The following is a 24408-nucleotide window of genomic DNA, read 5'->3' on the forward strand; positions in this document are numbered from 1 at the left end:
CGAGGGAGATTGACAGTCATGTTTAGCTTCTTCCATTTTCTAATGATTGCTCCAACAGTGGACCTTTTTTCACCAAGCTGCTTGGCAATTTCCCCGTAGCCCTTTCCAGCCTTGTGGAGGTGTACAATTTTGTCTCTAGTGTCTTTGATCAGCTCTTTGGTCTTGGCCATGTTAGTAGTTGGAGTCTTACTGATTGTATGGGGTGGACAGGTGTCTTTATGCAGCTAATGACCTCAAACAGGTGCATCTAATTTAGGATAATAAATGGAGTGGAGGTGGACATTTTAAAGGCAGACTAACAGGTCTTTGAGGGTCAGAATTCTAGCTGATAGACAGGTGTTCAAATACTTATTTGCAGCTGTATCATACAAATAAATAGTTAGAAAATCATAAAATGTGATTTCTGGAATTTTTTTTTTTTGATTATGTCTCTCACAGTGGACATGCACCTACGATGACAATTTCAGACCCCTCCATGATTTCCAAGTGGGAGAACTTGCAAAATAGCAGGGTGTTCAAATACTTATTTTCCTCACTGTATGGTCTAGTATGAATTTTAAGTGGAAACCCTGCGCCAAAATAAAAAAAATGACGTGGGGTTCCCCCCAAAAATCTATATCAGACCCTTATCTGAGCACACAACCTGGCAGGCTGCAGGAAAAGAGGGGGGTGTCCCCCTTTCCTGAACCATACCAGGCCACATTCCCTCAACATGGGGAGGATGCTTTGGGGTCCAAAGCACCACGTCCCTGTGTTGCTCGGTGGTTGTTTGGGTCTGCGGGCAGGGGGCTTATCAGAATCTGGAAGCCTCCTTTAACAAAGGGGACCCCCAGATCCCATCCCCCCTTTGTGAATTGGTAACGGGTACAATGTACCCCTACCATTTCACAAAAAAAGTGTCAAAAATGGTAAAAAAAACACAGGAGACAACTTGGGACAAGTCCTTTATTAAAAAAGAAAAAAAATTCCAGCGGTGTACATCCATTCTTGACCCAAGGATACGTAAAAAAACTAAAACGCTGCAACAATCGCACCTCCATGGGAGTTTCCGTCGAATGACACTACACCCGCTGTGACAGCTCTTAAATAGCTGGGGGCGGGGCCATCTGTGGCATCAGAGGAGGCGGGGTCACCTGTGACATCACAGGAAAACCGCAGAAAACCCCTGTGGTGTAAGAGGGGGGCGGGATCATCTGTGCACGTTAAGGGTGGCCCCGCCCTCAGCTATTTAAGAGCTGTCACGGCGGGTGTAGTGTTATTCTACGGGAACCTCCCATGGAGGCAGATCGTGGCAGCGTTTTATTTAATTTTTTTCCGTATCCTTGGGTCGAGAATGGATGTACGTTGCTGAAATTTTTTTTCTTTTTCAATAAAGGACTTGTCCCAAGCTGTCTCCTGTGTTTTTTTAACATTTTTGACACTTTTTTTATAAAATGGTAGCGGTACAATGTACCCGTTACCAATTCACATAGGGGGGGCCGAGATCTGGGGGTCCCCTTCGTTAAAGGGGGCTTCCAGATTCCGATAAGCCCACCGCCCACAGACACCCACAACCACCAGGCAAGGGCTGTGGGGATGAAGCCTCCCCCCTCTTTTCCTGTGGCTTGCCAGATTGCGTGCTCCGATAAGGGTCTGGTATGGATTTTTGGGGAACCCCACACCGTTTTTTTATTTTGATGTGGAGTTCCCCTTAAAATCCATACCAGACCTGATGGGTCTGGTATGGATTTTGAGGGGAACCCCTACGCCATTTAAAAAAAAATTTGTGCGGGATTCCCCTTAATATCCATACCAGACCTGAAGAGGCTGGTATGGAATTTAGGGGGACCCCTACGCAATTTATTTTTTACATTTTGGTTTAGGGTTCCCCTTAATATTCATACCAGACCCAAAGGGCCTGGAAATGGACTGGGGAGGAACCCATGCCATTGTTTTGAATTACTGTATTGCGAGACCCGACAATTTATTATAGCCATGAGCAGTTTTAAATTACTCTTTTCCTTTAGAAATGTAATTTTGCTGCAGGGACTTTTCTAAACACAGGAAATTAGCCACTTTACAGGCATACTATAGACACCCCCAGGTACAAAATTTTAGGGAATATTTCACTTTTATTGTTTCACTTTAAGCATTATTAAAATCACTGCTCCCGAAAAAAAAAATGTAACTGCACTTATAAGGGGAGCAGCTTTAATATTTAAAACAACTGCACTTTTTATTTCCATAGTTCCCAACACATATAACTGGTTAAGGCCCAAATACAAACAAACTCCAACAGTGCTCAGAGGACTACTACACAGTCTCAATAGTAGGCAGACAGCCAAAGTCTATTGAGAATCTTCCACTGAAATGCTCAACCCTCCTCAGATAGGGGATTCTAGCAAAAAGCTGTTGAGAAAACTAACAGTAGGGTGCAGGCGCCTAGGGCATTACCAAATGAGTTATTGATAAGTGAAGATACAAGCCAAATGCATACTCACAAAAAAGAAAAAATTGTAAGCATTGTATCACGCCAATGTCAGATCCAGTGTTGGTGAAGTGTCACACAATCCAATACACCACAATATTGTCATTATTGTTTTGGGGGATGCACCCTCTTCCTCAGAGCTAAGCCAAATACAAAACCATATGCCCATATACAGGCACACTTAGGCCTTGTACAAACGACCGGACAGTCCGCTGAAAACGGTCCGCTGGACCGTTTTCAGCGGACATGTCCAGTCGGAGATTTCTGTCTGATGGTTGTACACACCATCAGACAGAAATTAGAGACAATCCGCGCGGACAGACAGCGCGGTGACGTGTCCGCGCCGCCGCCGCGACGATGACGCGGCGACGTGCTCGACGCAGGAAGGTCAATGCTTCCACGCATGCGTCAAAGTCATTCGACGCATGCGAGGGATGGCGGCCGCTCAGACATGTACGGTAGGCCTGTACAGACGACCGAACATGTCCGACAGACAGGATTCCAGCGGGCTGTTTCTAAACAAGTTTGGAAATATTTGCCCGCTGGAAAAAGGCCCGGCGGGCAAATGTACGCTGGAATCCTGTCCGCTCGGCTGTACAGACCACCGAACATGTCTGCTGAAACTGGTCCGCGGGCCTAATAGCCCCCCCAAAGGTAAAAAGGTGGCAATATCAAAGCACTAGACTGAGTCAAAGGTTACATACAACAAATAAAGACATAAATAACCTGTAACCAAAAACTTACAGAGGAGCACTGAAGTATAATCCAAGACGATAAAAATGTAAAGGATCGTAGAAAGCTTAATGTCCAATATTAAAGCCAGATATGTCATCCACAATGTACTGTGGCACCTTTTTTAGTGCTACTGTATATCTCAGTGATATGGCATGGCTGCTAGGAATGCACGACAGCCCATGCAGGAGCCACCTCCGGACTGCCGCTGGCTCCTGCATGGGCTGGCGTGCATTCCAGTGGCCATGCCATATCATTGAAGCATACAGTAGACTTAAAGTGATTGTAAACAATCACTGTGTAAAAAAAAAAAAATTCAGTTAGAAATAGTGCATACATATAAAAAAAATATATACATTTCTTTTTTCCCTCTTTTATATATGATCACATCCCCTCTGTTCTCAGCTGCATAAGAGTCAGAGGAAGAGAAGCAGCAGTACACTGAGCTCCCAGCATAGCTAGAGAACTGACCATGGTGTGGTTTCCTGCTTAGTGTGGTCATTTTTTATTAGGGAAGCAGAGGGACTGGCAGGAACACCTGGGGTTTTACACAAAGGAAGCAATACAAAGAGAACAGGATACTTTTTCATTCAAGTACAAGGTATAGCAGGAACATATCAGGAATATGAAATGTTAGGTTTACATATTCTTTAACAGTGGTAACCACCCCTAGTTAGTCTGTGCCCACTGCAACTCCCCCCAGGCTAATCTGTGCCCACTATAATCCCCCCACAGGTTAGTCTGTGCCCACTACAATCCCCCCTTCCCCCAAGTTAGTCTCTGCCCACTACCATCCCCCCAGGATAGTCTGTGCCCACTACAATCACCTCAAGTTAGTCTGTTCCCACTACAATTCCCCCAGGTTAGTGTGTGCCAACCAAACTTCCCCCACTTACTAACTGGGAGGTAGACTCAATCTGTCACATCTGCATAATACCCCCCCCCCCCCCTAAAATTCACAGTGCTTACATGTCACATAATACAGACCAGTAAGGGAGATTTCCTTTCTCCTGGGCACCAGATGACATCAGTGCCCCATCCCCTCCAGAGTTGGCGAACCCACCTTCTTCAGAGATGCCTCCCCCCCAGAGATGCTAAACCTGCCTGTACAGCCACCTGCAGCTCCAGCAATAGAATCTGTGTGTGACTGCAACTCGAGTCATACGCAGTGACTGGGGTGACTGTAGCTCCCAGAGGTGTCTCATCCATGGGTGTAGAGGGTATGAGCACACAATGGGACCCATCCATCTCCTGGATGATACGCCACTTAAGCTACTACCTCTTTTACAAACCATGAAAAAAATTATCAGAGGTAGGACAGTACATAAGCTGCATGAATAGGCGAGGATTCACAATCTTTTTGAGAAAAGACAACAGCCTATGGCCGTAGGAACTTACATCTTAATGTTGGTGCTGTTTTCCCCCTGAAACATTGTGTGGTGCCTTGACAGTGCTGTAGCACTGGAATAGGCTGTGAAAGGTAGCAGGAGCTGAAAAGGTAACAATAATATATATATATATATATATATATATATATATATATATTTCTTTTTATAGGGGGGGGGGATTTAAAGCACACTGTGTAACATCAGCACAGCAGGGGTTTTGTAGTTACTTGCCATCCAAGAATGGTTCATTTGAATAAAAGTGAGCCAGTCAACACAAGGAATGTGTGGATTCATTTCATTGTAACAAAACCTCCTTCTGTGCTGAAGGCTGTCTCAGACAGCACACTGGCTGTAAGGCAAGCTAGGAGCTCCAGTGCATGCTGTGCAAGCTCCAGCCATTGGTCCAGTGCTGAACCCGATGTAGTCAGCAATCATGTGATTCAAATGATGCATGTGAGTGCTGCTTACAGCCAAGTCTTGCCCCTGTGGTTTACAAAAATTCAGACAATTGTCACGGAGTCTGCCACTGTCATTGTTGCGCCACCTTTCAGGGATCAAAGGATTGGAGGCATGTTGGTCATCAGAGGGGATCTTGCCACTTGAGGAAATGTGGAAGAGAGGCACACAGAACTTTCTCAAATTGCAGCAACCTCCGGGATGGTTGCCATTTTACCCTTAAATCAAAGTTGTAATAGGGTGGCTATGCAAAAATGGCCCATCTCTTTAATGACCCAAATCCTGTGGTTCTTGAGTAGTTATTTGAGCATAAAGTACCACATTCATCACAGAATGGCTGCAATAGAGGACCACAACTGAGGACAAAATTGTCCTCACTGATCTCACTTCACCCACGTATAAAATCAATGGTTTGGCCAGGTTTTAAAATGTCCCCCCTAAATCCTGCCTCATGTCTTCCTCACCCCCAGCACCCCAACCATCCTCCTTCTCACATTCCACATTGGCCTCCTATTGGGATGGAGACAGTAGGCAATGAATCCTGCTGGCTCTTATACAGTAACTGTCTGCTGCTGTGCCTCCAGTGCATGCTCTTTCAGGCCATGTAATGTGTGCTCCAGGAAGGGCATGATAAAGACTGTGTCGCTATTCAGCCCCTAGTCATGGTTCACAGTTTAGTCACAAAAGATCTAAAAATGCTGCATGTATCCCAAATAATGTGTCATTGATGCAGCAAAAATAACCCCAGCTTCCCAGAGCCTATTCCTTTTCAATAATCACGCAAGTACTCATTGATGGTAAGATGCTACTGATGCCGTCTCTGCAACAATGTTGAGTTTCATTGTGTGCATGCACAAATGAGACGGTTGGCAGGCAGCTGATGTTAGTGCTGTATTTCTGCCAGGTAAACCATAGCTGGGTATATCTGCCTAAAGTGGCCACACATACTTCTCGGCTGATGAAGGACCTGCTGAAAGTATGAGTACTTTGTGGCGAACCACTGCGCCACCAGGTTGAGGACATGTGCCAGACAAGATACACACGTGATTTTTCCCAGACAAAGAACAGCCAGCAAATCGGTGTCATTATCACACCTGCCTGGACCTGGAGAGCTGCCAGCAGCCCTGACCCTCTGTGATTTCAGTCACACCAGGCATACAGGCTGCAATACAGCATAGTAATGTTTAGCCTGGGATGTTGTATATGCTCCGGGGGACATGGGAGGGGGGCTGCTGGTTACAAGAAATTAAAGTATGAGGCCAGTGAGGTGGAGGGGGTACAGGTGACTTGAGTGAGTTGTCACTATCGGACAAGACACCACCAGACTACCACCACCAGAAAATTTACTTGGTTTGACATGAAAGATATGTAGCATTGCAAGTACACCCTGCCACTGTTGGCACAGCCCAGCGATGCAAAGACATTAGGTTCAAAATGGTGGTGTAGGCCAGAGATGGCCTTTTGGGCAAATATTGGCAGCTAGGTACCAACTGTGGTGCAGAACATACCATAAACCTTTGGAAGAGGGTTGTAATGGGAGTAGCTGAAAAGCCAGCAGTTTTGCCAGATGCTGGGCATGGGGGTAATTTGAGGACTGCAGTTGCAAAAGTGACAAATGCCTTGGGAAGGATGCTCCTGGAGATAGCGCAGTGGATAAAGCAGAATTGTTAACTCCAGGCTGGACTATGCAAATGCCCTCTATCTCGGACTCCCAAAGTACCAAATCACGCGCCTGCAGGTCATTCAGAACACGGCCGCGTGTCTGGTGACTGGGAAAAAAACATGGGAATCAATCTCCCCTTCACTGAGAAGCCTTCACTGGCTACCAGTGAAAGACAGAATCACTTTCAAAGCACTCTGTCTAACGCATAAATGTATTTGGGGAAATGCCCCCCAATACCTATGCGACAAAATAAAAGCCTACAACCCCAATCGCGCTCTGCGATCCTCCAACCAAAATTTACTCCAAATCCCCAAAAGAAGATACAAGTCCAAAGGAGAAAGAAGATTTGCTGTCCAAGGCCCTCGACTGTGGAACACTTTGCCAACCTCCATTCGTTTGGAGGAGAACCACTTGGCCTTTAGGAGAAAGATCAAAACCCACCTCTTCTGAGCTCAAGGGAGAAGTGCTCAAACAAGCGCCCAGAGGCGATTCAGTTCGCATGTGTAGCGCTATATAAATTTTTCACTCACTTCACTCAATTATCTTGACCCTTCTCAGTGTAACCCCATGACTCTCTTTCTCACTTGACATGGCATATCTTAATCTTCTGAAACTCTTTGTGGGACTTCCCTCCCTGTCACCAGAGGCCATAGATGTTGCATCAGGTGTAGCAGAATGTTGGGAGGGGGGGGGTGCGAAAAGTGCTGAACAAAGAGGAATGCAGGCCTTCTGCTGACAGTTTGTCTTATTGAGGTGCTGTATTTCCCACACTACAGAGCTCTGTGGACTGACCCAGTGGATAGCTTGCATTATAATGCATTACTAGTCCTTTGAAATAGTGCCTGCATTTGTTTTAATTTTTCAGGTTAAGTACATTTTGTGCAAGAACAGGAAATACTTATCCTTCATGTGCACAGAAGTGAAATCTTAAATTGGTTGTAAAGGCAGAGTTTTTCTTTATCTTAATGCATTCTATGCATTAAGATAAAAAGCTTTCTGTGTGTATCAGCCCCCCCCCCCTCAGCCCCCTAATACTTTTCTGAGCCCCCTCTCGATCCAGTGATGCTGCACAAGAGACTCCTCATTGGCTGAGACTGCAGAGAAGGCGAAGCGCCATTGGCTCCCGCTGCTGTCAATCAAAGTCAGTGAACCAATGAGGAGAGAGAGGGGATGGGCCTGCGGCTCCGTGTCTGAATGGACATAGGGAGCTGTGGCTCGGCTACAGTACCTCCATAGCAAGCTGCTTGCTATGGAGGCACTCAACAGGAGGGATGGGCCAGGAGCGCCGAAGAGGGACCTGGGAAAAGGAGGATCTGGGCTGCTCTGTGCAAAACCACTGCACAGAGCAGGTAAGTATAATAAGTTTGTTATTTTTAACAAAAAAAATCCAAGACTTTAGTATCACTTTAAAAGAGAAGTTTGGGAAAAGCATAAAAAACAACAAAAAAAACCTACTAACCTAGATGGATGCAGCTGTCCCCTGCTGGCTCTACCCGAGAACACCACTGATTGCTCAGTTCTCCCCTCTGCTCTGAGCAGAGAGCCATGATTATAAGTCACTGGCTCTCTGTTCTGCCACTCCAGTGCTCACTGGAATTCTGGTCTGTGGAGGTGGGTGGGAGGGGCTGGCTCAGGCTCTGAGCGGCATACTAAGAGGCTGAGGCAGCTGCCGTCAGTTGGCAGCGGCCGCTGTAGGCTGAAAACAGGTCACAGGAGTGCAGAACGAACTGCACACCTGTGATCCATAGGAGAAGTATAGCCAAAACAGCTTTGGCTATACTTCTCCTTTAAACAATGTTGTCAGTCTTCTTCGTTCTCTTCTGTGGACCGCAGAACCCCTCCCCCTATAATATAGAGAATCTGTGAAAGAGGGAGAGGATCCTGTGACTCATCAGAATCTACCCCATTCACAGATCATGTTACAGGCAGCAAAAGCAATGAAAGTATGGAGGAGGAAGGGACAGGTCCTCATTGGGAACTTTTTTACAATGTTCATAGAGCACTGTTATGTAACGTATGCGTAGGGCGCTCCAAGCATTTGAATCCTGACAGATAAAGTCTGTGTTGGAGAGGGTAGCAAATCTTCACACACTTTAGGCAGCACTCAGGGAGACATTATAGATTTTAGTTATGTAACGTATGTGGCTGGGGACAGAAACGTACTCACACATCATGTGACTGAGACACCATACAAAGATCAGCAAGCATTGTTTAGTATAGAAATCATTTCTGGGCCCATCATGCTTAAAGAGGAGTTCCACCTAAAAATGGAACTTCCTCTTAACCCACTCCTCGCCCCCTTACATGCCACATTTGTCATGTAATTTTTTTGGGGGGGAGTGGGGGCTTCAGGAGAAGGGGACTTCCTGTCCCACTTCCTCCTTCCGCCGAGGGGCTGGAAAGGCGATTAGCTTAATCGCCTTTTCACAGCCCCTCCCTGTAGGCGAGCGCCTGTCCAATCTGGCGCTCGTGCATGCGCACTGGCGCTCGTGCATGCGCAGTGGGTGCCCGGCCGTGAAGCCGAAAGCTGTCACTGCCGGGTGCCCACACTAAGAATGAAGAGGGGGGGCGAGGAGCGGAGCCCCGGCCGGCGCGTCGCTGGAGCCGTGGAGCAGGTAAGTGTCAGTTTATTAAAAGCCAGCAGCTACACTTTTTGTAGCTGCTGACTTTTAATAAACTTAAAAAAAAGGTGGAAAACCCCTTTAACCACTTAAGGACCGCCGCATGTACATATACGTCAGCAGAATGGCACAGGCAGGCACATGCACGTATATATACGTGCCCTGCTTGACGTGGGTCGGGGGTCCGATCGGGACCCCCCCCCCCGTACATGCAGCGGTCCCCGTGGCTTCAGGAGCGAACCCGGGACGACGGCGCGGCTATTTGTTTTTAGCCGCGCTGTCGCGATCGCTCCCCGGAGCTGAAGAACGGGGAGAGCCGTGTGTAAACACGGCTTCCCCGTGCTTCACTGTGTCGGCGCATCGATCGCGTCATTCCCTTTATAGGGGAGACACGATCGATGACGTCATTCCTACAGCCACACCCCCCTACACTAGTAAACACACACAAAGTAAACCCTATCTCCTACAGCGCCCCCTGTGGTTAACTCCCAAACTGCAAACTGTCATTTTCACAATAAAGAATGCAATTTAAATGCATTTTTTGCTGTGAAAATGACAATTGTCCCAAAAATGTGTCAAAATTGTCCGAAGTGTCCGCCATAATGTCGCAGTCACGAAAAAAATCGCTGATCGCCGCCATTAGTAGTAAAAAAAAAAAAAAAAAAAAAATGCCAAAAAACTATCCCCTATTTTGTAAACACTATAAATTTTGCGCAAACCAACCGATAAACGATTATTGCGATTTTTTTTACCAAAAATAGGTAGAAGAATACGTATCGGCCTAAACTGAGGAAAAAGAAATGTTATATATGTTTTTGGGGGATATTTATTATAGCAAAAAGTAAAAAATATAGCATTTTTTTCAAAATTGTCGCTCTATTTTTGTTTATAGCGCAAAAAATAAAAACCGCAGAGGTGATCAAATACCACCAAAAGAAAGCTCTATTTGTGGGGAAAAAAGACGCCAATTTTGTTTGGGAGCCATGTCGCACGACCGCGCAATTGTCTGTTAAAGCGACGCAGTCCCGAACTGTAAAAACCCCTTGGGTCTTTAGGCAGCATTTTGGTCCGGGGCTTAAGTGGTTAAGGGTGATTGTAGCCATATTAATGCACTTGCAACAAGAACAAATCATTATTGTTCATGATGTGGGCCTTGGTTTCCTAAATCATTATCCAACTGTTGTATGCCCTCCGCCCTCCCCCTTGCCTCTGTCACTCACTCTCACTAACTATTCACATTTTATTACCATTGCTGTGTACGCTTATATTTCATTTTTTCTTGTTTTGCAGGATTGTCTTACTTAAAATTCTGCTACAACTTTGTGTATTCGTACTGCTTAGACCTTGAAGAAGGGGACACACCCGAAACCTGGTCCTGAAAATTTGGATGTTAGCATAAAAAAAGTATCATGGACAGTACTCAATAGTTCTGGGACTTAACACGTGGGCACTTGACAAGTTTCCTATGTCCTTCTCAAATTACTTAAAGCACTTTTCAGTAGCCCAGGTTTGTTGGCTACGAATTTTAATGGGGCCCTTTCTAAACATGTGTAAACTTTAAGGCCTTACTGTACAGAAGGTCAGTTGATTTACTTTTGTAGGAGCACACACATCTGGGACCAATTTTCTCACGTCTCAAAGACAAGTGTTGTGAATCCTGCTGGACAGCCCTGTGGTTTTTAAATTTTATCTCTATTCTTGTAGTTCTGTACGGTGTCCCACAGGATCCAGGCCACCCTACCCTGCAGATATCTTCAACAGTGTGGTGACTTCAGCCCTGCTAGCCAGAAATACAGTATGGCAAAAATATGACACACACTGCTTCACCACACAATAGTCAATCAAATTAATTGTTTTATATGCATAATGGCCATATTGGTATATAAGAAGCCTCTTATTGGCTCTTCCTGTAGAAGATGGGCTTGGTGGAGGTAGGTCTTAAAAGCAGCAAGACATTGAATATCTCTTAGTGTTTTGCACTGTATACAGTAGTTTTCTCAATTACACATTGGCATTGAGAGACAGGCCCTCTGTCATTCCATTGCCATAAGTTCTTCCTGTGTCCCAGAGCATATCCCAGCAAACTGGCTACATCACCCTTTACATTTAGAGCTTATTGTAATCCCCAGTACATTACCTACAACCACAATCTCCCAGGAGTCAAATTGAAGCTTACATAATTACCATTACACACTTTCCTTCAACATGCTATGGATCATTAGTGTAAAGAGACATAGATATAGCAGTTTTGCCATTCCTAATGTATTGATATACTGTAGCTCGCTATCACTTCTCTTGTTATATGCATTAGGTGTGACAGTGTTTCACAATCATATAAACACTGTCACAAATGTAACAAACCTTTCCTGCATAAACTTAAATAGTACCGGCCATAGATGGACTTATGCAAGAAAAGAAATCAAAATGTTGTCTTAAATTATTACTAGAGATTGTGTGCCTGTTCCTTAAAAGGGTGATTATTAACCACTTCAATACTAGCCCATAGACATATGACGTCCACAGATGGGATCTCCCATCCTTTGTGGATGTCATATGATGTCCTGGGCTTTGCGGGGGGATATCTGAATGATGCCTGCAGCTAAAGGCATCATTCAGATATCATTCTTTAGTGCCGGCGATCCTGCGCACCATAAGAACGATCATAGCGTTCTTATAGGCACACCCCCCCCCCCTCCCGCCGCCATTCGGTGCTTCTCCGGGCTCTCCCGTGCCATCGGGGGCCCGGAGAAAGAATCCTCTGGCGTAGGCAGGAAGCATAGAGATGACTGGTGACCATATGGTCACCAGTCATCTCTATGACCGTCGGAGGCCCAGGCGCGATGTGATGATGTCACGCCCAGGTCCCCGTAAGTAAACAAAGCCGCGATTGCGGCTAGTAAGCAACAGATCGGCATGAGATCGGTGAAATTTTTTTCACCGATCTCATGCTTTCCAGCCTGGAGGAGAGATGCGGGGTCTTTTTGACCCCGCATCTCTCCATAAAGAGGACCTGTCACACACATTTCCTATTACAAGGGATGTTTACATTCCTTGTAATAGGAATAAAAGTAATAAAAAAATAAAAAAAATAAAAAAAGTGTAATAAAATAGATAAGTGGCTAAATATATAAAGCAGCGCTTACAAAACGAAATAAAGATGTGAATATGTATATATACACAAAATAACAATGTAGTGATGATCAGAACACATTAAAGTGTAAGACAACCATACATAGATGATCGGACGGATAAATGATTTATCAAAAACCCGTGAAAAAATAAGTGTTTAAAAAGTGACATAAATAAAGTTCATAAGTGTTGGTCTCTTCCTCAGATTTCTTCCACCACACCACAGTGTTCAGTGAATCCTCCACCCTTTACCAAAACGCCACACTCCAAAATGTCCACGTTAGTTCAGATTGTGATAAGATGACCACGCCTCCGACATGTTTCGTCATGTGACTTATTCATGGGGTTCATGACGAAACATGTCGGGGGCGTAGTCATCTTATCACAATCTGAACTAACGTGGACATTTTGGAGTGTGGCGGTTTTTTGAGCTTGCTGTGGAATAAGGAAGGAGTTTTGGAAGATTACATACGGTCCGAGGGCTGTGAGTACTTCTATGCTGATTGAGGGTCCGCCGTGACCACTAGCTCCCCTGCAAGGAATATTGGATTACACCTTTTTGATTTGGAGTGATTAATGCCTGGTTAAAGAGTTTGTTTGTGAGTGTATAATTTGAAGATTTTACGCATGGTTTTTATTAAAACTGGTTTACAGTATTACACTATTGTGGATTTTCTTTTATCATTTATGTGGACACAATTGTGGATTGCAATATTTTGGAACGGATCTCTTATGAATACATCTGAGTGGTCCTGGTTTAAGCTTTAACGCCAAACACGAGAGTCTGAGGCCTATCGTTCTGGTGAGTGCGTTTTTCTAAAGGGTGGAGGATTCACTGAACACTGTAGTGTGGTGGAAGAAATCTGAGGAAGAGACCAACACTTATGAACTTTATTTATGTCACTTTTTAAACACTTATTTTTTCACGGGTTTTTGATAAACCATTTATCCGTCCGATCATCTGTGTATGGTTGTCTAAGGCCCCGTACTCACGACCAAACATGTCTGCTGAAACTGGTCCGCAGACCAGTTTCAGCAGACATGTTTGGCCGTGTGTTGGCCCGAGCGGACCATTTTCGGGCGGATCGGACAGGTTTCCAGCGGACAACTGTTTCCTGGACTTGCTTTAAAACAGTCCGCTGGAAACCTGTCCGGCCGGACATGTACGGTCGTCTGTACAGACTTACCGTACATGTCCTGCCGCCCGCCATCCCTCGCATGCGTCGAATGACTTCGACGCATGCGTGGAAGCATTTTAAAGGCAGGCCGCCCACGTCGCCGCGTCATTGTCGCGGCGACACCGCGTCATCGATGCGGCGACACCGCGGACACGCCCCGCGCATTGTTTACGCGCAGGCTTCTGTTCGATGGTGTGTATAGCCATCGAACAGAAGTCCCCGGGCAGTCCCCGGCCAGACATGTCCGATGGAAACGGTCTGCAGACCATTTTCATCGGACATGTCCTGCCGTGAGTACAAGGCCTTACACTTTAATGTGTTCTGATCATCACTACATTGTTATTTTGTGTATATATACATATTCACATCTTTATTTAGTATTGTAAACGCTGCTTTATATATTTAGCCACTTATCTCCCTTAAACAGGTGTCAGTGCACTTATATATATTTTGTCACAATCTTTTCTTTTAATAGCAGCAGCTAGTTAAATTCATTATTCTTTCCAGCAGAGCGTAGTGGTGGTAGTTATTTGACGGCCTTTTTAGGAGAGAAGTGCCAGAATAGGCCCGGTATTGAGGTGTGTATACAAGCCCGGTATTGAAGTGGTTAAAAGATACCAAGTGTTATTCCCTTTCCCATGGCTTCATGTCCTGGCATATCTTCAGGCTCCTTTTAATTACAGATGTCACATTTGTTTTAATAGAAGCTCATCAAAACTCACCAAAACGCCAGTGCTCAGAGGCGATGCTGGGCTTTGTGGCTGACAACAGTCTTTACCATAATCAGAATCTACAGTACATCAAAGACTTATCAACACCTTCCTCCCTCCAACTATGGAAGTAAAAAACAGTGCAGCATGCTGTACTTGTACCCACACCTGTCTTAAAGTGTAAAGTTTGCTTAAAAATGTTGCCTCTCCCCCTCCTATCTTTTCTGCATACAATTTTTTATTATTATTATTCAGCTTGGGTGTGGTCATGTGATTCAGAAGCAGCATGCCCCCTGTGTCAGTGAGTGCTTGACAACAGAGCAGAATTCACGGAGCTGTGGCATCACCTGCTGGCTTCCATTGCCCCTCCGTTGTCAATGTTCCTTCCCATCTTCTGCAGCAACCACTCACTGAACAGGGGAACACTGCGTCTGGGTCATGTGACTGCACCCAAGCTAAATAAAAAAATAAAAAAGGCATTCACACTGCTCTCTTTTATAAATAATGTAACATAGGTAGGAGGAGGAAACTTTGTTAAGAAAACCAATTTTACGCTTTCCTTCTACTTTAAGCATTAAGAACAGGGTTCACATGATGTGTCAGCTCTGAATACAGAATGGAGTTGGTCACCACCTCACCGAGCTGCTACGGTTGCAAGTGCTACCAATCAGTAAGATAGGTCAAAGAGGTCCTGACCACTGCTGTACCCTATGTAAACTATGGAAAATATGTATATATATTTTTCAGATAAATCCCTTTTACAAATATATAGAGCCTTTTCTTTTTTACTTTGTGTTGCAAAGTAATCTATTATAAAAAGTAAAAAGCATAGGTGCCTTTCTACTTATATCTCCAAATATCCAGAATGCATTTGCATAGGCTTAGCTGTTTTAGACTGTGCAAATGATTACCGGTATTTAAAAAAGATATAAAGAAAACCCACACAAATTCAGGAAATACAGAAAAGTTAATTGAAGATAATGATTTGACCTCAGTACTGCAAGACCACAGGGCAATCTATATTGCTACTCATTACTAAACTCCACTGGCCTTAGACAGACAAAAATAAATCCACATTTAAAATCTTCATGCTATAAATAAAGCAGATGGATGATTCAGCCGTTCAACCTAAAATAGTAGCATTGTCTGGTTAGTTTTTAATACTGATGTTTTTTTGGAACTCTTCACAGTGAACAGTTCTAAATCTCTCTTTCAGGCCTATACAGGTAACATTAAGTGTCGGTTCACACTACTGCGACTTGGTATCCGACTTGTGTCGCCCCCAAGTCGCCCCAAGTCGCGCGACATGAGAAATTCAATTGAAGTGAATGAGAGCCATCTTAATGTACAGACGCTCTGACTTCAGAAAAAGTTCCTGTACTACTTCAAGGTGACTTGTAGGCAACTTGTACCCATAGATTTCAATGGAAGTCGCCTCCAAAGTCGGATCACATCTTAACTGAAGCAACTTTACAGGAAGAGAAAATAGTTTTCTCAGGCAAACCCCACCTCCCACAGAGCTGATTATTCTGTGATTGGCCACAGCCAAAGTTGCCTGTCCTGGAAGCAACTTTAAATCGCGTTATAAGTTGCTCCAAGTTGCGCTGAAGTCGCCTTCCAAAGTCGCGCTGTAAATCGGGTTGCCCCTGTGTGAACCGGCACTAAGGCAGTGACCAATATTCAAAGAGCATTTACCAATAGCAAACATACAGTATATGAATCTACATCAGTAAACTGAAATCTGGTTGATGCAGGTTATAACACATTAGGCATAGGTATTTGCACTACTTTCTTGAGCAACAAAGCAGCACAGCATTATTGCCTATACTGGGACAATTTCTATATATTTTTTTTTATTATCTATTTAGATATAGCATCATTACAGCCATAATAGAAGCACTGAAGTGTGCAAAATGCAGCAAATAGATACTTATTCAATCAGTGTTAAAAATACTGTTTATATTTAAAAATAGCCTATGGATAGAAAATATTTCTTTAACAACCCAAGCTTTCAGTTCAACCTACAGTATCAATTGTTCTGCAGAATCAGTTTTCCTACCATTGCACATGATGCATAACTGCAAAACTTGCTCAATAGTTGTAATATTTATTATACACATCCATGGTACACCACATTCCAGGGGTCTATACACAACAGAGCAGCTATCCTGGAGACCACTATACATGCCAATGCTGTCATGGCAACCACCATTCAATGCTGACTGCTAGTTTAGTTGTTACCATACAATACAGAGACTTCAATTCAGACATAAACACAAATTCCAAAGTCTTATGGTATAAATCAGAAAGTGATTGTATGTGCAGGTATGATCACCTGAATATGCATGGACAATGGGCAATCCTGGCGATACTTATCTTAGCGAGAGGACCACAGTATTCAGCCAAATAAATGTAACATATCTGATCAATTGTGCTCCCAAGTCAGAGCACTTATCAATCCAAAAGTGACCAACTTAATAATGTCATGATTGTTATCTCCACTGGCTCCCAGTACATCTACGTACAAACTATTATAATTTGTATGTGGTTCACTGTTGTTCTACTTACTTGCGGTTTGTCTACCCAGGCTCCCCATCTGGTATATACTGAGAGATGGTGGACATAACAATTTTAGCATTTGTGGACTTATAAGTCGTTTATATTGGATCACATTTCTTTAAATTTCTTTACTCAACAGCTCTGTTTTATATTCATATGTCCAATACTTACATATTATTGATTATTATTATGGGCTTACTCTCTCCAATTATGGAAAAACTTGGCACATGTATAAAGGCATGATGTTGCCAACATCCCTAAATCAATGAAAAATTGGATACCTCTAAACAAGGTGGGATTTTTCGGGCAACCACAAATAGAAATGACAACTAAGGTCATAAAAATATATTTTATAGTTTTAATACAAAATATAAATAGGCATGCTAAATATCACAATGACATATAAGGAAACGATCATCTGTGCCCTTAGCTTTGTCCTGGGGCACACAGTGATCTACAGTAGCAACTTTTTCTAGTTTGATACTTTTATCTGTATTTTGATATGTCATTGTGATATTTAGCATGCCTATTTATATTTTGTATTAAAACTCATATATTTTTATGACCTTAGTTGTCATTTATATTTGTGGTTGCCCGAAAAATCCCACCTTGTTTAGAGGTATTACATTTTTCACTCTCTCCAATTATTTGAATCATGTAATGTCTACAGGCTAATTTACTGTAAGCTGTAATTATGTTTTTCTTAACTGTTACCATAGCCTATCTCAAGAAATATACTCTGAAGGAACACAAAGTAATGTGCCATTATACAAAAAAAAAAAAAATCCAATATTTAAACTACGTTGTACTAGATATCATATAAATATCATATCATATAAATCATATGTAAATTATAAATAATATCATATCAAATACTTTAGAATAAGTACCTTAATTTCATATGTTGTTCCAGGGGTCAGACTTGTCAAGAGCACTTCTAGACTGTCAGCTGTTGTTGCTACTTGGGTGTAAGATGATTGTATCCATGGGCAAACCTCTCTATAAATGACAGAGTAAGCTACAATCTTGCCATTTGTACTCCGTGGTATAGACCAAGACAGCAATATTCCAGCAGAGCCCACTCTTTCTCCAGCTAAATTATCAGGGGGTCCTGGAACTGTAATTGAAAAGAAACACGTGTCTGCAAAGCAACAGCAACTGGAAATTTCTTAACAGTCTACCATAGGAAGTATAACAAACCGCAAAACACAGGAAAAGGCCATTTGTATGAATGATTAACTGTTAACATTAGGCTTTTCTTCCCAATAACGTGTTACAAAAGATGATTAAATATACAAACCTGAGAAACATTCTTTGGCAAGAATGTAAAATATGCGATGTTCTAAAACTATGCAGGATAGCCTCATATCAGTGCCAGTTTGGCTCTGATAGTTGCAATGCTGAAAACAGGAAAATATTTCACTGAAGCCTCGTACACACGACCGAGAAACTCGACGGGCGAAACACATGGTTTTCCTCGTCGAGTTCCTTGTTAGGCTGTCGAGGAACTCGACAAGACAATTTTCTCTATTCCCGTCAATGAAATAGAGAACTTGCTCTCTTTTTGGCTCGTCGAGTTTCTCTACAGTTTCCTTGACGAAAATGTACACACGACCGGTTTCCTCGGCAAAAAAATATCTCCCAGCAAGTTTCTTGCTGGTTTTTGCCGAGAAACTCGGTCGTGTGTACGAGGCCTGACACTAGTATAACCTTTGTATATGACAAAAAATAAGTCAAGAAATATTTGAAGAGTGGGCTTTTTAACTACCTGGATCTGTATTTTTTTTTCTTTTTGCCATTTTGTCTTACATAAAAAATTGCGATTTATTTCCTTAACTTTAAATCAGTGACCTTTATTTTTTGATTTTTTGTATTGTCATCATAAACTGACAGCTTTGGCACAACTGAGCATCATAAAGGAAAGAGCAATGGGACCCATGGCAACCAGAAAACATATTAGCTAATGTTTGATATGTTACTGTGAGTTAATACACCCTACTTATAAAAGCACCCCAACACAGTGAGCCTGTGGCTATTACCAGAAAAAAACTAGAATACTAGCACTGTTATATTTAACAGTACAATAAGAACACTTGATGCGTGATTCACATTGTTATTTGTTGCAACTCCAATGAAATATATTATTATTAATGACAATAATGATCAGCAGTGCTGCTTACGTTTCTACTATAATTACGTCACCTGATCCTTCTATAGCTTTTCTATCATGATTCTATGACAATTGGGCAAATTAAAGCATTGTGGGGGTTATTTACTAAAGGCAACTCCATACTAGCATACTAGCACTGTTATATTTAATAGTGCAATAAGAACACTTGATGCGTGATTCACATTGTTATTTGTTGCAACTCCAATGAAATATATTATTATTAATGACAATAATGGTCAGCAGTAAAAGATCACGTTTCTACTATAATTACGTCACCTGATCCTTCTATAGCTTTTCTATCATGATTCTATAACAATTGGGCAAATTAAAGCATTGTGGGGGTTATTTACTAAAGGCAAATCCACTTTGCACTACAAGTGGAAACTACATGTGCAAAGTGCACTTAAAATTGCACTGAAAGTGCACTTGAAAGTGCAGTCGCTGTAGATCCGAGAGGGACATACAAGGAAAATAAAAAACAGCATTTTAGCTTGCACATGATTGGATAATAAAATCAGCAGAGCTTCTCCTCATTTCATATCTACCTCTCAGATTTACAGCGACTGCACTTCCAAGTGCACTTTCAGTGCAATTTCAAGTGGACTTTGCACTTGTAGGGCTAGATTCAGGTAGGGGCACGCATTGTTACGGCGGCGCAGCGTATCGTATTTACGCTACGCCACCGTAAGTTAGAGAGGCAAGTGCTTTATTCACAAAGCACTTGCCTTCTAAGTTACGGCGGCGTAGTGTAAATGGGGCCGGCGTAAGCACGCGTAATTTAAATGAGGATGAGGGGGCGTGTTTTATGTTAATTCTTGGTGACCCGACGTGATTGACGTTTTTCCCGAACGGTGCATGCGCCGATCGTGGAATTTCCCAGTGTGCATTGCTCCAAAGTACGCCGCAAGGACGTCATTGGTTTCGAATGTGAACGTAAATTACGTCCAGCCCTATTCGCGAACGACTTACGCAAACGACGTAACAAATTCAAAATTTGACACGGCAACGACGTCCATACTTAACATTGCCTACGCCTCCTAATAGCAGGAGCAACCTTACGCTGAAAAAGCCTAACGTAAACGAAGTAAAAAAATAGCGCCGGGGGTACGTAAATTTGTGAATCGGCGTATCTAGGTCATTTGCATATTCTACGCCGAAAACGACGGAAGCGCCACCTAGCGGCCAGCGTAAATATGCACCCTAATATACGACGGTGTAAGAGACTTACGCCAGTCGGATCTTAGGCTAATGTTGGCGTATCTTGCTTTCTGAATACAGAAAAAAGATACGCCGGCACATCTTTTAATTTACGCGGCGTATCTATAGATACGCCGGCGTAAATCATTGCTGAATCTAGCCCGTAGTTTGCACTTGTAGTGCAAAGTGGATTTGCCTTTAGTAAATAACCCCCTATGGGTTATTTTAGGTGGCATATCATGTTTACCATTTTCATGTATGCATTAAAGAATAGACATACAAAGCAATTCTGATCATCCATCAATCATGTTTATGGAATCTTTATGTAAAGAAACTATGGGGGTTATTTACGAAAGGAAAATCCACATTGCACTACAAGTGCACTTTTAAGTGCAGTCGCTGTAGATCAGGAAGGGGACATGCAAGGAAAATAAAAAACTGAATTTTAGCTTGCACGTGATTGGATGATAAAATCAGCAAAACTACCCCTTATTTCAGAGCTTCTCCTCAGATCTACAGCAACTGCACTTTCAAGCGCCCAGAGGCGATTCAGTTCGCATGTGTTGCGCTTTACAAGTTTCTCACTCACTCACTCAAGTGCACTTGTAGTGCAAAGTGGATTTTTCTTTAGTAAATCAGCCCCTATGTATAGGTTTTCAGGAGGTGGCAAAATACATAGAATAAGGCTGGCCGTACATTATCCAATTTTCTTATTCAATTTTCCTTTAGATATAATATAAGGGCAAACCTAAACACTTTCAATTTTGTATGCAATCAGACAGGCCCTTGTACTACATAGTTGAAGGTAAATCGAAAGGAAATTGTATAAGAAAAGTGTATAATGTATGGCCAGCCTAAGTCAATACATCCTTATTTACTTACTAATTGCACCTTTGAACCTAGAAGGCAACTGCCTCACATTTCCAGTGAAAATTTCATTCAACAAAACAAAGTTTTGCCAGACAGAAAATATTTCTGCTGTACACCTGTTTATCAATATTTCAGATTCAGAGGCGTGAAATTTCAATGCTCCCACCCAAAACTCCCCAGCACACGGATAAAACCATAAGCAAACTTACTGGTTTCGTTGGTCATCAATGACTTGCTGTCAGTGGAGCTGTAGGCTGAAGACGACACTGCGGAAATTGTTACGGTGTACGTGGTACCAGGAACAGCGCTGGAGACATCTGCCTGAAATGCCAAAGAAACTCGAATTTGATGAAATATTAAGTGCAGAAAGAGACTACTCAAAGCTCTGAGAACTTCCACCCAGAAACTGCTGGCATTAAGGAATCCCAGAGCATTTTCAAGCTCCTGACTTAAATTCCCACTGTGATGGATGGATCTAGGTAACAAAACGCAGCGTGGAATATTTCCTTGTTGGGAAAAAAAAATGTTTATCCAAGAGAGAGCTGCAATGCTTCACTTGGCACTCACAGCTCACTTTCCTAGGCTGCCCATCTCTAGATCTTCAACCCTCACTTATAAAAAAAAAAGAAATGAAAAAAACACCAACCATACATAAACAGGAACAGATAATAAAAACAGCATACCTGTATAACTGTATTTCTCCAAAGAAGCAGCAGAAAAACAACAGGAAAGGTAATCATTATTTTACTCTTCAGAACCTAGAATTGTTCCTATGTCTATTTGATGGCAACAGGGAAATGTTGCCTGCATTAATGATTTAAAGCTAGGTCTGCCTGCACAGTACACAATTAATGAGTCTGTATTACTCAATAGCACTCCCCTTCCTTTGTTAAACTATTCATGAACTCCTTGGTGACTGACTGAAGTTTCATGGAGGAGTTAAAAAAAAATAAGCATAAAAAAAAAAAAATTCAAAGTATCTAGCTGTTGTTAAAGGAACACTCCCCTTGTGTTAAAAATTTGTTCTCACAAACTTAACATATTTCATTTTGTATGCATTCTATGTAAAATAAAGAGAGAGGGGGTGAGAAGCTAGCTTCATGGTTGGTCAGCTTTCCAAAGAATATTCCAATGAGCTCACAGTATAAACAAAAGTTGCCCATCCACATACTATAATGAAAAACATACCTGATACTCTCCACCTCCAAGATCTCTAATAGAAACAAAGCCAGGCTGAGGAAAGAGATCCACTTGATATCTTTCTACCCGTCCGTATGGTTGCCTCCAATGTACTGAAAAGGAGTGTGTTGAAATATTGAAGACACTAAATCCTATGGGTCGTTCAGGATCTTAATGAACACAAAACAAACAAAAAAACAGATGACTAAATAACAGTAGGCGCTGTTAACTTGACATATTAATTACAATTTACCAGTACATTTTTAATGTAAAAAATGTGTGTATATATATATATATATATATATATATATATATATATATATATATATATATATATATATATATATATATATATATATATATATATATATATATAAATGCTTATCTATCTATCTATCTATCTATCTATCTATCTATCTATCTATCTATAGATAGATAATATATATATATATATATATATATATATATATATATATATATATATATATATATATATATATATATATATAGATAGATAGATAATATATATATATATATATATATATATATACTTTTATATATATATATGTATATATATATATATATATATATATATATATATATATATATACTTATCTATCTATCTATCTATCTATCTATCTATAGATAAATAATATATATATATATATATATATATATATATATATATATATATATATATATATATATAGATAGATAGATAGATAGATAGATAGATAGATAGATAGATAGATAGAGTATATTGATATATATAAGATTTCCCTTTATATAACATCTGCTTTTACATTTGTTCATCATTTCATTTATTCAGTTTATATAGTTTATTTTAAAAGCTACTTCCATCAGTACAATGCCTTGTTTTACCATATATTTTATTTGATGATGCATATCACGCAGAGTAGCTTTGTATGACAACTGCAAGGCAAATAGTTAATTTTGTACATTTAAATACCGAGAGGCCATTAAAGTAGGATTAAACCCAAAGCCAATAGTATAATATCATGCAGCTTACCAATCATTAGATGTGGTTGCTAAATTTTTTTCCCCTCTGTTTTCACCTGGTGATCTGGCCAGTGAAACATCTGCAGTATTAAAGTGCCTCTCTGGATGTGGAAGCACAGGGGCAGCATTGGTAATCTGGAGGGACATGAGTGTTACCTTTTGGGGGGGCTGCTCACCACAATCACTAGTAAACAACAAAGTCCGGTATTTGTGTTTACAAGTGTCAGCTCTGCATTCTGTGTGTAACCCCCCTGAACTCTGCACTCTGTGTGTAACCCCCCTGAACACTGCACTCTGTGTGTAACCCCCCTGTACTCTACACTCTGGGCCGGATTCAGAAAAGAGATACGCCGGCGTATCTCCTGATACACCGTCGTATCTCCTGATACGCCGTTGTATCTCTGAGTCTGGCCATCGTATCTATGCGCCTGATTCATAGAATCAGGTTACACATAGATATCCCTAGGATCCGACAGGTGTAAGTGACTTACACCGTCGGATCTTAGGCTGCAATCTCACGCTGGCCACTAGGTGGCGCTTCCGTTTGTATACGCAAGGAATATGCAAATGAGGAGTTACGCTGATTCAGAAACGAACGACCGCCCGTCGTTCCCGCGCCGAGTTTTGAATTTTTTACGTCGTTTGCATAAGTCGTTCGCGAATACGGATGGACGTAATTTACGTTCACGTCGAAACCAATGACGTCCTAGCGACGTCATTTAGAGCAATGCACACTGGGAAATTTTACGGACGGCGCATGTGCAGTTCGTTCAGCGCGGCAAGTGCTTTCTGAATAAAGCACTTGCCTCAAAACTTGCGGCGGCAAAACGTAAATTAGATAGGTTACGCGAATCTAAAGATCCGCTCACCTATCTGAATCTGGCCCTCTGTGTGTAACCCCCCTGTACTCTACACTCTGGGCCAGATTCAGATAGATTAGCGGTTCTTTAGATCCGCGTAATCTATCTGATTTACGATCCGCCGGCACAATTTTGCGAGGCTAGTGCAGTATTCACAAAGCACTTACCTCGAAACTTGCACCGGCGGATCGTACCTCCCCCGGCGGAAT

The 24408-nt window shown here is 42.1% G+C and overlaps 1 protein-coding gene across 1 annotated transcript in view; it reads right to left on the bottom strand.

Annotated features, from left to right (window-relative positions):
• Positions 1–23356, bottom strand: part of PTPRQ (protein tyrosine phosphatase receptor type Q) — a 326169-nt gene extending 302813 nt beyond the window's left edge. The window contains exons 1-4 of the mRNA XM_040341603.1: positions 23350–23356; positions 22329–22489; positions 21350–21461; positions 17794–18020 (exon numbers count right to left, since the gene is read on the bottom strand). Of these exons, the coding sequence (XP_040197537.1) occupies positions 17794–18020; positions 21350–21461; positions 22329–22489; positions 23350–23356 (507 nt within the window). The remainder of the gene's footprint in view (positions 1–17793; positions 18021–21349; positions 21462–22328; positions 22490–23349) is intronic.
• Positions 23357–24408: the final 1052 nt, after the last annotated feature.

The sequence above is a fragment of the Rana temporaria genome, chromosome 3 (assembly GCF_905171775.1).
Source record: "Rana temporaria chromosome 3, aRanTem1.1, whole genome shotgun sequence".
Lineage (NCBI taxonomy): Eukaryota > Metazoa > Chordata > Amphibia > Anura > Ranidae > Rana > Rana temporaria.